The sequence below is a fragment of the Ziziphus jujuba genome, chromosome 9, assembly GCF_031755915.1.
Source record: "Ziziphus jujuba cultivar Dongzao chromosome 9, ASM3175591v1".
NCBI lineage: Eukaryota > Viridiplantae > Streptophyta > Magnoliopsida > Rosales > Rhamnaceae > Ziziphus > Ziziphus jujuba.
Genome location: NC_083387.1, coordinates 5027107 through 5040349, shown reverse-complemented (window position 1 = coordinate 5040349; position 13243 = coordinate 5027107). Strand labels below are relative to the sequence as shown.

The 13243-nt window shown below is 34.7% G+C and overlaps 2 protein-coding genes across 2 annotated transcripts; both read right to left on the bottom strand.

Annotated features, from left to right (window-relative positions):
* Nucleotides 1-4527: 4527 nt before the first annotated feature.
* Nucleotides 4528-5545, bottom strand: LOC132799530 (uncharacterized). Its single transcript, XM_060811592.1, has 4 exons — nucleotides 5500-5545; nucleotides 5300-5428; nucleotides 4942-5198; nucleotides 4528-4839 (listed from the first exon to the last, which is right to left on the bottom strand). Exons 2-4 carry the CDS (start codon nucleotides 5360-5362, stop codon nucleotides 4701-4703), a joined length of 459 nt encoding a protein of 152 aa, XP_060667575.1. The 5' UTR covers nucleotides 5363-5428; nucleotides 5500-5545; the 3' UTR covers nucleotides 4528-4700.
* A 122-nt stretch (nucleotides 5546-5667) lies between these two features.
* LOC112492737 (clustered mitochondria protein-like) lies at nucleotides 5668-8105 on the bottom strand. The gene is made up of 3 exons (XM_060811569.1): nucleotides 7796-8105; nucleotides 7611-7703; nucleotides 5668-6098 (listed from the first exon to the last, which is right to left on the bottom strand). The coding sequence occupies exons 1-3, from the start codon at nucleotides 7883-7885 to the stop codon at nucleotides 6036-6038; spliced, it is 246 nt and encodes an 81-aa protein (XP_060667552.1). The 5' UTR covers nucleotides 7886-8105; the 3' UTR covers nucleotides 5668-6035.
* Nucleotides 8106-13243: the final 5138 nt, after the last annotated feature.

The window sequence follows — 13243 nt, the reverse complement described above, 5'->3', positions numbered from 1 at the left end:
ATATTTAGATAGGACATTAGACTAAATAAAGATTTTAACAGACCAACCTATATGGCTAATTGAGTACCTTCCACTGTAAGAAATTAGGGAAAAAAAAAAAAAAAAAAGGTTGGATCGGAAAGTTACATTATTTATTCCACCTAGTTTTTTTTTTTTTCATTATTTCAATAATTAATAATTTAATTTATTTAAAATAAATCAAATGGGTACTAGTTCAAAGTTTGATGGACCATTTGTTGAAGCCCAAAACTGCTAATGATACCATTGACCATTGGTTTTCAAAGCCCACATCGTTGGCCCATCAAAAAATGGAAAGGTCAGTTTTTTTTTTTTTTTTTTTTTTTAATGGCGAACCTAAGAGGGTATATATCTAGCGCAAATAGCATGGGCTAGGTTTATATTTTAAAACTTTTTTTTTTTTTTGGGGGGGGGGACATATTAATTTTTATTGTAATTTCTAGAGTTTGAAAGGCAGAGTAGGCTGCAATGTATCTTCAATTTTACATAAATGAGAATTTCCCATGAATAGCCACCTTACAATTCCATTTTAGAAAAATAGCAAAATTTTTTTTTTTTTTAAAAACTAGCCACTTTGGGACAAAAATACCCTTGATAAAATTGAAAATTACACAAAAGCTTTCCTTTCTTCTACACAGCCGTTCGTTCGTGGGGGTGGGGTTTATACAAAACTGTTCGTGGGGTTTCTCTAAACTCTTTGCATCTCATCGCCTCTCACTCTCATTTTTTTGTATTTTCTCATATCTCAAACTAAAATCAGGTAAAAATTTTATCTTTTTTCTTATTAGATGAAAGTAAGGAAATATGTGTTTTTTTTGTTTTTTCTCTTTCTATTTTTTCTTGTAAATTTTATTAGTTTAGGGTTTTTTAAGCTTTTTATTTGATATGGGTATGCAAGAAATTGATTTATGAGATGTTCTATGTGATTTTAAAGATACTTTAGGTGGCATATGGTTTGAAAATGGGAGAAATTTTGTGTAAAACTGAAAAATCGCGAAAAACAGTAAAAACGGAGGAAATTTGGCGAAAAAGATGAATTTCCGCCAATTTCCTCCAGTTTGTCAGTTTTCGCAAATTTCCGCCAATTTTCCGCCAGTTTTCCGCCATTTTTCCGCCAGTTTTCCGCCAGTTTTCCGCCAATTTTCCGCCAGTTTTCCGCCAGTAGGAAAAAGCTATATTTGGCCCGAAAAAAAAAACAGAATCAACTTTTTTAATACAGTTAATATGTTTGTTTAATATTATTCAAAATTTTATATATTTATTGATTTAGTTTAACGTTATTCATTTAATTTTGTAGTCAAATGGAAGATGATGACATTGTAATTGCGGTTTTATACAATGGAACATTGGTACAAAATGATAGTGGTGATTGGGAATATCGAAATGGTAAAAATGTAATGGTTTCCGTCGGCAAGAGATGCACAAAATCAGAGTTAGAGGATGAGATTTTCAATTGTATTGAGATAGATCGAAATGAATATTTGCTAAAGCTAAAATGGATATATGGACGATGTGCAGAAAAGTTGGATCCTACAGAAATACGATGTGATAGGGATGTGAAATGCTTTCTTCAAGAAGTGAGGAATGGAGGGATGACAATGATGCGACCTCCATTGTATGTTGAGGTGATTTCAAAAGTTGAACATGTATGTAGAAATGTTCATCAAACAGCATTTGCTTCGGATAGTGGGAGTAATCTTCATTCTTTTTCTTGTCCTCCAATTGGCGGTCGTCTACCACAAGCTTCCTGTATTGAACCAATTCAGGCTACATCTCAGGAAATTATGGTTCAAGAAACTCAGTTTAGAGATCAAGTTGATGTTCGTGGGGGGGCCTGGACATCATTTAACATTCACGAAGGAGTTGATGTTGGAGGTGACTATGCTGAACGGTTTCCTAACGACGAGGAGTATGAGCAGTTGCATCATATTGATCATGATGAGAATTACAATGCAGCAGGGGATGATGTTGGTCATAATGATGTAGATTTTGATCATGAGTTACCGGATAATGATAATGATATGCATCCTGAAATGAACAATGAAGGAGTTGATGATGTTAGGGTTCATCGTGCTACAAGTGACCACATATCATCGAGCAACAGAAGTGGTTCTATGGCCATATTTTCGTCAAAGTTCACTGGCTGTGAGAGCATAGTAGTTGGACAATTATTTCGCAACAAACGTGACCTACAGAATAAACTGAGTATCTATTGCATGCGAGAAAATAAGGAGTTCAAGGTGACACGATCAACTACACAACGGTATGAGGTTGTATGCTTGGAAAATACTTGTAAATGGCGACTACGTGCAACCACATTTAAAAATGGAGAAATATTTGTTGTGAGAATTTTTGATAATGTACACAGTTGCTCGTTAGATATCGTGCATCGAGAACACAAGCAAGCCAGTAGCCGGGTTATCGGGCAATGTATCAAATCTAAATATGAAGGTATTGCACGTGTTTACAAACCCAAAGAAATTCAACATGATTTTTTGCAGAAATATGGGGTGAATATAAGCTACAACAAAGCATGGAGAGGTAAAGAGTATGCACTTAACAGTGTTAGGGGATCTCCAGAGGAGAATTTTGCTAAGTTACCTGCCTACTGTTTTGAGTTAGTGTCGAAGAACCCTGGGACTGTTACACGTATCAAAACAGACGATAATAACAATTTTGTATATTTCTTTATGGCGATTGGAGCAAGCATTAGGGGATTTAAATCCCACATAAGACCCGTATTGGCTGTTGATGCAACTACATTGAAAGGGAAATACAAAGGGTACATGTATATTGCATCGGGCATGGATGGCAATAAGCAAATATATCCTTTGGCTTTCGGCATTGGAGATGGAGAGAACGAGCAAGCATATACATGGTTTTTCCAAAACCTGAAGGATGCCATCGGAGATTTTCCAGATTTGGTGTTTGTGAGTGATAGACACCCCGCTATTGAAAGGGCATTACGCAAAGTTTTTCCCAATGCATACCATGCGTTGTGCACGTACCATATAAGCAGAAATATTAAAGCAAATGGACATGCGAAAGATGAATCAATAATACAATGTTTCATGCTCGCAGCTAGTGCATATTTGGTTGAAGATTTTGAGTTTTATATGGGGCAAATTGAGGCAAAAAACAGTAGGGCTGCCCAGTACATTCGATCATGTGACCCTACAAGGTGGGCACGTTCTCTTTGTCCATGTAGAAGGTACACTATCATGACCACCAATATTGCAGAAAGCTTGAATGGCATTCTGCTAGATGCTAGAGAGATGCCAATAGTAGCATTAATAGAGCACATACGGGATTTACTGCAAAGGTGGTTTTATGAGCGACGTACTGCAGGTGCAAAATTGACAAAGCCTGTGACTGACCATATGGAAGAGCAACTCACACTACGAAATTTGGAGTCCATCGGACTACGTGTGAAAGCCATTAATATGCATGAATTTCTTGTGGAAGGTGGGAGTTTGAGGGGTACAGTTAATCTCCAATCAAAAACATGCTCATGCAAAGTCTTCGATCTTGATCAATATCCTTGTGATCATTGTATTGCCGCTTGCAGAGACCGAAAAATTGCTCCTTATGGCATGTGTTCTCATTACTACACCGCGGATGCATATCGTGCAGCTTATGCTGAGTCCATTTATCCTTTGTTAGATGAAAAACAGTGGCATGTCCCGGATGACGTGGCAAGTCGCATTGTTCTTCCACCAAGATGGACACGTAGGCGAGCCGGTAGACCGAGGATGCAACGCATACCATCCGAAGGTGAAGATGTTATTGGACGTAGATGTAGCCGATGCGGTGGTGTTGGACATTATAGGCAGAGATGTACGAATCCATTGTCTTATGCTTCGAATTAGAAAGTTTTAATTTAATGTTATGGTTTAATATGTTTTGATAATTATTTCATATCTTTTTTTTTTTTTTTGAATTTAATCCTAAATGAAAAGATGCTTTCTGGAATTGATTTTCAATCTTTAGTTTACATATCATTTTATGAAATGTCCAAATGATTTTGAAAATAAAAACAAACATATATCAATTTTATTTTTATTTAAAATGGTTATTGATTTTAAATGTCACTACATTTTTTGTTAATTCCATCTTCATCTTATATAATATTTGTCTCCACTCCCAATTTTTTTTACCCTACTATTAACTTATATAATCTATTAGAAATTGATTTTCCAAGTGAAGGAAATTAGTTTCTAATAGGAGTAAAAATTATTCAACGATTTCCGCTTGGAGGAAATGTTTTCCAACAGGAGGAAAACTATTTCCGCTTGGAGGAAAATTTTTCCACCTGGCGAAAATTTATCAAGAGGCTTCAATTTTTCTTCATATGGGATTTCCGACTGGAGGAATGTTTTTCCTCCATTTTTCCTCCAGTAGGAAAATTTTTCGGCCTATAGGAAATATTTCCGACAAGCAGAAAATTTTTTAAAATTTGAAATTGAGCTCTTAAGGCGTTTGTGCATAACGGAATTCTAATAAATAAACATGGCACATTTCCTATAAGGTCAATTACTTATCATTACATCAATACCACATTGTTATCTTTGTTAAATGAACATTATAAGCCACCATTATATTTACAATTAAAAGTCAAATATAATAAATAATATGCATCTATAAACATGAAAAAATGAAAGAAAAAAGCATCACCACGCAGCTCATATGCTAAGTTCTTTGTTGTAAACCTCATATGCATACTTCTTCCTAAAGAACTCCATGTTATCTTGTGTGAATGTCAATGGTAATCTAGCATGTAAGAATTCGATGGTCTTGAGTGTAAATATGCCACAGTCACCACTACAAAAACAAACAATTATTATAACATATATTAGTATTATTAGAACCATATTCAATAGTTAATATTTATTCAACTATCATGTAAGTATTAAGAGGTTTTACCCGTTACTTTGCTGAGGGGTATTTTGTGCCAATTCACATGTAAACTCGTCAACGGAGTCTACAAGATCCGGCCGCTGCTCATAAAAGGATGCAGACCGCAGTAAATATGGTAACATTATGCATAATTTCTGGAAATAAATTTGTCCCTTGTATCGGTTACCAGCCTTATCTGAATCATATACAGTCATGCGACGCTCTTTTAAGTCCACGTGCCCTACCACCCAATGTATGTTGCGCTTGTTTAGTGGAATCAACAACTGTCAATACATTACAGAATTTCAGTTAGCACAATAAATAAAGGAAGGCACATGAATAAATGAATAGTTAACATTACACAATTTGGACATGTATATATTACATGATTTACGTATTTCCATGGCTTGGACTCCTTCATTCGAATCCCCAGCACATATTCTTGCATTGCGTATGAGAATTGGAACTTAGATGGATTGTCGATGAACTTTCCATGACATTGCTCAATGTATACCTACAACAAAATAATTTATTAGTTATCTAAAATCACAATAGCCACATATAGGACACCTGGCCGTTACTTACCCAAAATCCTCCATCTAGCACCTCAAAACTAGGATAAAAAATATCAGGAAATTGATTGATTATGAGGTGCGGTGGCCATGCTTTCTTTGCCTAGAAGAACCGTCTCTAGGAAATATAATAAAGCCAACTTCAATCTATCATCGTCGGCTTCATTATTGTCTTGACACTGTGCATTCAGGAAAGCTTCGGTTATCTCCGAATTAGTGACCTTTCGCTTTCCGCCAAAATACGTGTCACTAATACGAGTAGAGATGTTAACCTGCCTATTGGGTTCGTAACCAAACCGTAGACCTGTAATTATGGTGAAGTCCCTCTGTGTAAATCTAGCACCACGCCCTCCAAAATTGAATACCATAGAGTCCTTATCGTCGCAAACACATTGCCTATACAGCATGCTGTTGACGATGTGGCCACTAAATTGTATCTCGTTGGCCTTCAAAAAGTGGCCAAAACAGCTATCCTCAAACTTCTTTATTTGGGCTGGAGTCAGTTTGAACTTAATATCCGACACGGCTTTCCAGAAGTTCGATCTACAATTAACCTTTGCCCTCGATATCTCCGAGTCCCAAAACCTTCGTTGGTAATCTGAATCCATTTATCTGCAAATCAAATACAACAAAACATAACAGATGGAGGAAACGTTTTTTCCGACACGAGAAAAGCCTGAAGGACAATTTTTCCGCCTGGAGGAAAAAATTTTCCGCCTGGAGGAAAAGGTTTTCCGCCTGGAGGAAAACATTTCCTCCAGGAGGAAAAGGTTTTCCGCCTGGAGGAAAAAATTTCATCCAGGAGGAAAATGTTTTCCTCCTGGAGGAAATTCGCCTGGCGGAAAAAATTTCCTCCAGGAGGAAAACATTTTCCGCCTGGAGGAAATTTTTTCCTCTAGAAGTAAAAAAATTCCCACCAGGAGGAAAAAAAGAGAAAATATTTTCCTCGGGGTGGAAAATTTTCCAGAACCAAAATAACATAAACCTAACGGGATTTTCAAACCAGCGCATAATACATTATACATTAGTAGTGTACATTATACATTGCTTCGTAAAGATAACCTATAGATATATTATGGTTTCACATTCAAACCTCCCATTATATTCAAACAAAAACACAACTTCACAATATTAGTAACCATGCAGCAATCAAATTTAGCATATTATATGTGTAAGATGTGCATATGAACAAGAGCATATGAGAAATTTGGAAATTTTCCACCAACAGAAAAAAACCACAAGAAGCATAAACCCTTTTAAACAAATATAATCCATACAATTAGTTATGTCTAACCAGTCATAAGCCAGATCTCAACATGAACACCAAGAAAAACAACTAACACTCCAGTTAAAATCTCTGTTCTGGTTGCCTAAATATGACCTATCAGTATCACAATAATGCAGCCTAGATACAAGTGAATCAATAGCCTTGCAAGAAAGAAAAATAAGAATAACAAACAATTGACAGAAATCTACTAGTAAATAAAAAAATAATAACAATAAATAAAATTAAAAATAACAAAACTAAGGAATCAGCAACGAGAAATTATTTGCCTTTTCATGTTTCTGAACATACAAAATGAACAAGGAGTATACACATGCAAAAGGAATCAGTTCAATAGGCATCCTTACAGCAGGACGAAGAGAACAATACAAAGATTAAATGTCCACAATGGTGAATATTAGGAAGAATAATGCTAATTCACAAAGAACAAATTTCAAACAATGGAAAACTGTAACTTTTGCCCCAATAACTGAAGATAATTGTTACTGCAAGCCTACAACTATTTTGGTTGTACTCATGCTATAGGTGATGCATAAAAAATAAAAATTTCTATCCAATTAGTGATTAGACCAAGGACAGAGTATTATGTTGAAATGCAAGACAATAGAACTTGAGGTATAAAGAGAAGCACACATCATAACTATTCCCTAGTCATGTTGCAACAAATGCTTTAAGCATGCAATTGAGGTTACCGGTGGGTCATTTTGAGCACAAGGAAAAACTTAAATCCAACCATCCATATAGAGTATCTACAGAGATCACATACGGGTGCAAAAAGTAATTAAAAAATAACACAATTTACATCATCATAGCTGTAATTGAATTTGCCTTGTACTCACCTGTATTTCACCATCAACATTTGGAGAATTACTGGCAATATGAGCATCTCCTTGAGACGTGGACTTAGTTTTGGATCTCTCTGTAGCTTTGGCCTTCTCCAATTGTAAAATTTACATCGTAAATGTACATACTGATCTAATCCAAATAGAGAATATATATATATATATATATATCAGAATTTTACCTGGCAAAAAGCTGTAATTAATTCTGGTCTCAAGATACAAAATCGAGACCCAGGTCCAATGTAGTTTGCATCACGAGGAGTGACTCTCATCAAGTCAAGGAGATAATGCCTGAATCATAAGATATCAAAGAGAAAGAGAAAGATAGAGTTAGATGTTTAAGTTGTTAACACTTTAATACTACACCTAAGATTTTCCCCTGCAGAGACTTCAATATTAGTTAAAACATTTAATTGCAGAAAAAAACAGCAACAAAGAACGCTGAGAAACTGAGTCTAGAAATTTTTCACCATGATGCAAACTTCAAGCATCACATGAAAGGATATATGCAAGAACTAAACTGGGTGAAAAGCCAAATACACAGAAAGAATAAGGTTTAAGGTGATCCGAAGTATGCAAAGAAACCCTAGCTGTTGAAAGGGAAAGCTGTTGAAAGGGAAAGCTTCGAAAGGGAAAGTAAGAAGCAACCAAAAACCACAAAACAAAACAAAAGAAAAACATGCTTTTTGATAGAGAAAAAAAAAAAAAAACAAAATCTTCATTAAGGGTATCTTCGTCCAAATAAGTAAAAAGTTGGCTATATTTTAAAAAAAAAAATTTTTTTGCTATTTTTCAAGTGTGCTTTTATACGGTGGTTATTTTTGACAAAAACCCTAAAATCTACACCACCAAGGGGTGTGTCCACTAAATTCTTATATCCCAAATGCATTTCTGAAATTTATACGCACAAGTGTGGGTTTTTTTTTTTCTTTTTTTTGACGAAGTAGGTAGTTCTGATAGAGCATTTTTATTTGTGCATATGAGATCACGAGTTCGAATTATGAGAAGGAAAGATTTTGGGTAGTTTGTAAATTAGATGCATTATTTCAAAAAAAAAAAAAAAAGTGTGGGTTTTTTTTATTATTATTTTTTTGCAGTTTCAAAACTCATATCCTGGAACTAGCAACGAGTTATTTCTCGCTTAATGCATCTTTTGGTTGGATTCATAAATAAGAGAATGAAAAATATCAAATAACAACTGGGTATTGAGTTTTGTTTAGTGATTTGCTGGCCAAGTGAAAAATTTTTTTAGTCAAACCATATTGACTGCTAGTATATGTGTTAACCAATTTTTTTTGGTACTTTGATATTTTCTTCCCCTTTCATCTATGTAATGATTGATCTTCTAACCGCGTTTCCAAATGCAGAAAGAATCACTGCTGGGGTTGGCCACAGAATCAGCACATCCAGGTATATATATATATATATATTAAGCACTTAATTTTTGGCTGCTTTAGTAACAATGTCGTATTATTTGTATCTGTTTATCTATTATTTGTATCTTTTATTATAGATGTCTAATGGCAGCATAGCAACCAATATTAAATGGTTTGTTTGATTTCTAGTTGCTGGACGTGGTATGTAATTATGTATATAATTGAAGTCAATCTCAGTTTCCTTTTATGCGTTTCAAAGCAATTGGCAATGGGAATTTCTCATCTGCTTATTTTCTTTTTCAGAAAAACAGCAAAAAGTTTCATTGTTTTATGGAATTTCTATTTTCACGACTTGACCTTTGCTGATACTTCTCATAGTTTTGTTCTTTGAGATTTGGCTCTGAGTTACTGCTCGAAATTCAGATAGAAGAAGAGATTGTGGTGTGTTATTTCGTGGATTATTCTCCATGGATAATCAAATTGTAGAGAGAAAGATAGAAGAATAAGAAGAAAACGGTGAGTTTTGGGTTTTTTAGTTTTTATAATTTTCTTTTTCTCAACTCAATTTCAGAAATTAAACCAAAAAAAAAAAAAAATTCAAATAAATCCACTTATTAGTCATGTGCTACAAGTGACCAATTCTAAACTGAAAATGTTAAAATTTAACGGTTGTGAAAATAAAAGGTACACCTAGTTAAATCTCAGAGAAAATAAAATATATCAAAATACATTTTAGTATAAATAATTTAGGATAATTAAAAATGTTAAAATTTAAAAGGTACACATAGGTAAATCTCAATGAAAATAAAATATATCAAAGTACATTTTAGTTTAAATATTTTAGAATAATTAAAAATGTTAAAATGTATGGTTCTAATAACAAAATATATGCCTACTTAAATCTCAATGAAAATAGAAGGTGTCAAAATACATTTTGCGTTAAATATTTTAAAAGAGGAGGCATAAGAATATGAAATCCTCAACTAAATATTTCAGCAGTATTGAAGACCAGTAGGACAAACTTAATTTACCAAATTGATTTAGTTTGGTAAAGCAAACAAACAAAGTTGATTACTAAATAACAACTACATTTGTCTAAATATGTGTTTGGGTTATAAATAGTTGCATAATACTTTGATAGTTTTATTTCGTATGAGATGAAGTTAATAAGATAAAATTAATTAACATTTTCTCATTATAATTTAATTTTTTAAATTTTTTGTAAAAAAATAAAAAATGAAAACTAGATGTATCTTGTTGGCTTTGAATTTAGAACTACAAAACAAAAGTAGAAAATCTAGATACAAGGGCAATGATGAAGGAAGGCGAACCAACGGAGGGGATAATACCGACCTCCGAATTGTATTCCCCATACTATAAAAGCCCCCCCTTTCCACCTACAGCCACTATTTCTTTCACCACTCTTTTGAATGCATTCCAAAAATCTCTTCCATTCCACTTCACTTTCTAGAAACCCTAATTCCCAAAAATTTCTCTCATTATCTGCCATGGCTATCAAACGCAAAGCAACGACTCAGGTTTTCATATTCTTTGCAAACACTATGCCATTTATCACTGCCAATATGATAAACTGGGTGAAAAATCGATAGAGATCATCGCAACCCAACCAGAAAAAAACCCTTGTCTAGGTTGGAGCTATTTGTTCAAGAATGAGCCTCTTATAAGGGCATCCTGTGGTGCCTATACTCCAAAAACTCTAGCGGCCATTGTGAGGTTGGAAAGCGATTATAGGAGCACGAACGTCTAAGGGCAGTTGTGGAGGAAATGAAGAGGGCGTGCATGAGTCAATGAGGGACTACATTCGTGACTTCCAGGCAAGAAACAAGGCCTCGATGAGAATTTGCTCTATCACACTCCAAGTCTAAATACTTAAAATGTAATAAATGTTATATTAATAATACTTAATAGATTTTATCATGAGGAACATAAAAGTTCTCCAAAACATCATTAATAAATAATATCTAAAAAAAATATCTCAATAAATGAACAAATAAACTCCAACACCTAAAAAAGTCCTCCAAGCTAACTAATATAAAATGAAAACACCTAAAACACCATTAATATATACCAAATCCAGCTACCCTAAAATTATGGTATATCCGAAACCATAACAATAAATAATGAATATAAAAAACCCAGCAAGTTATTGGATTTTTGATAAATATAAAAATAAAAAAGTATTTAAAATGATAACAAATAAATATCAAAAAAATAATCTTTATAACAGTATAAATAGAATTTTCATATAAAATGTATGAGATCTAAAAAGAACAACTCTAATTGTTAATTACTTAGTAAGACTTGGAATAACATAATTTTACCCGTCGGTAATTCGTATCAACTCGCATCTGAGGCACATAATAAGTGGAAAAATATAAATTTTAATAAAAACAAGCACTCATACTTGAAGGTGTAAGTCATACTCCTAATGTAATCATCGGTAAGTCCTCCTATATGAAATAATATGTCTAAATATGAAGGTAAAGAATCATAAATCACTAGGAAAATAATACCAAACTGAACTTGCACAAATAGGCTTTCAAGAAATGGAGAGTTGAAGCACAAGAACTCAGGAGCCTTATCAATCATATTTAGCCTATTTAAATGCAAATCCCTCAGCAATCGCATTAGGAAATTAGCAAGACCAATATTAGCTTCATACTTAGATACTACAAGCAGCGGTATACAAGTACCAATATCAAAATTGAACTCAAGCTTTTTGACTCCTTTTTCGGAAGCAAATTCAACCCATTTATTTATATCATTAGAATATTTGGAATTCAAAGGGAAACCAATTGTCTACTCCTCAAAAGTCGGTAGCTGACGCAATTTCATAGATTTGTTCCCCCTTTCCATGTGCTCGTACATTGCATTATCATTAGGCAATTTTTAGCACATTTACTGGCCTTGCAAAAATCCAAGCTAGGGATATAAATAATTGGTAGGAGGAAGACTCTTGGTTAATAGGATGAATTAATAGTTAAGTGGCTAACCCTCATGTTTTCTAGACTTCTCCAATATACGTACATTAACAATTCTAGATTCTTCTTCCATTAGTTCCAACGCATACTTCCTACTAACAAGCACCTATTTTATCACTTTTCCTTTGGTGCACATTTCATTACTTCAAACTCATTTCATAATAACTTATTTTATCTTGTAGTAGTGTGCTCCATACCTTATGTAACACTCCGTCCCGAACCATATCGGAATTTTTGCACGTTGATCGAGGTTGACCGTTGACCGTTGACCGAAGGGGTCAAAAGTTGACTTTTTGATCCGGTTGGAATTCTAGGTTGACTGAGGTACCGTTACGAAGTACACGTTGGCACGAGTTCGTAGACTGGTAGCACGTTGAAAACGGAGCTACAGTTTGAAAGTTATGAACAAAACAAGTTGAGGTCCAAACTGTCTAAGGGGTGCCGGAGTTGACTTTTTATTCATGCAAGGTTGAGCTTTGACTCATGCATGGTTTTGAAGTGCTCGTCGATACGAGTCTGTAGACTAGCGGCACGTCCGATTTGGACATGTGGTTTGAAAGTTATGGACCTGTAAAGTTTTTCAAATACTGTATTATTTTAATATTATTTTTAAACCTATAACGATGTGCCACGTGTGACTTAATGAAGGTGACCATGTGTCACCATGTTGAGAAGCCACATGTCAACCATGTTTAAAAATCAAATTATTTTTATTATTATTTTAAATAATAATATCATTATTAATATTAATTGATTATTTTTAATTTATTCTTTTTATTTTTCCTTTTTCTTTTTCTTTTTCTTTTCCCCACGTGGGAAAACACCCTTCTTTTTCTTTTTTTTCTTTTTTTTTCCTTTCTTCTTCCCCGAGCCCGAGAGACCAAAAACACAAAAACAACACAGTTTTTTCTCCCATCGGCCGTCCCTCTCTCTCACCGTGTTTTCTTTTTCCGGCCACCCATACAGTACACGCGCTGGCCACCGTCCAAGCCCGCCACCTCGCGACCTCGGCCACCAAATTTCCTGGCCAGCCGCCGCCAGACGCACCCAGATCGGGCCGGCGAAGTCACGGCGGCGAGGAGAAATTTTCCGGCGATTCTCGCCGTTTCCGACCAAACCAACCCGTCCCATACCCCTATCCCACTATTTTCGACCCCTGTGAGTCCATTTCTGAGGTTAGATTGCCCAAAATCCCCACCGTTTGAAAGATCCCTCAAGATCAAAATCGGCCGAAGCTTCCCGACCAAATTCC

Coding starts and splice junctions, on each gene's coding strand:
- LOC132799530 (XM_060811592.1), bottom strand. CDS start 5,362: ATGCAAGAATATGTGCTGGGGATTCGAATGAAGGAGTCCAAGCCATGG. Junction 5,199..5,299: donor CATGGAAATACGTAAATCAT/GTAATATATACA, acceptor ATGTATTGACAG/TTGTTGATTCCACTAAACAA. Junction 4,840..4,941: donor ACCCCTCAGCAAAGTAACGG/GTAAAACCTCTT, acceptor TTGTTTTTGTAG/TGGTGACTGTGGCATATTTA.
- LOC112492737 (XM_060811569.1), bottom strand. CDS start 7,885: ATGAGAGTCACTCCTCGTGATGCAAACTACATTGGACCTGGGTCTCGA. Junction 7,704..7,795: donor TAATTACAGCTTTTTGCCAG/GTAAAATTCTGA, acceptor CAATTGGAGAAG/GCCAAAGCTACAGAGAGATC. Junction 6,099..7,610: donor ATGTTGATGGTGAAATACAG/GTGAGTACAAGG, acceptor TTTGATTTGCAG/ATAAATGGATTCAGATTACC.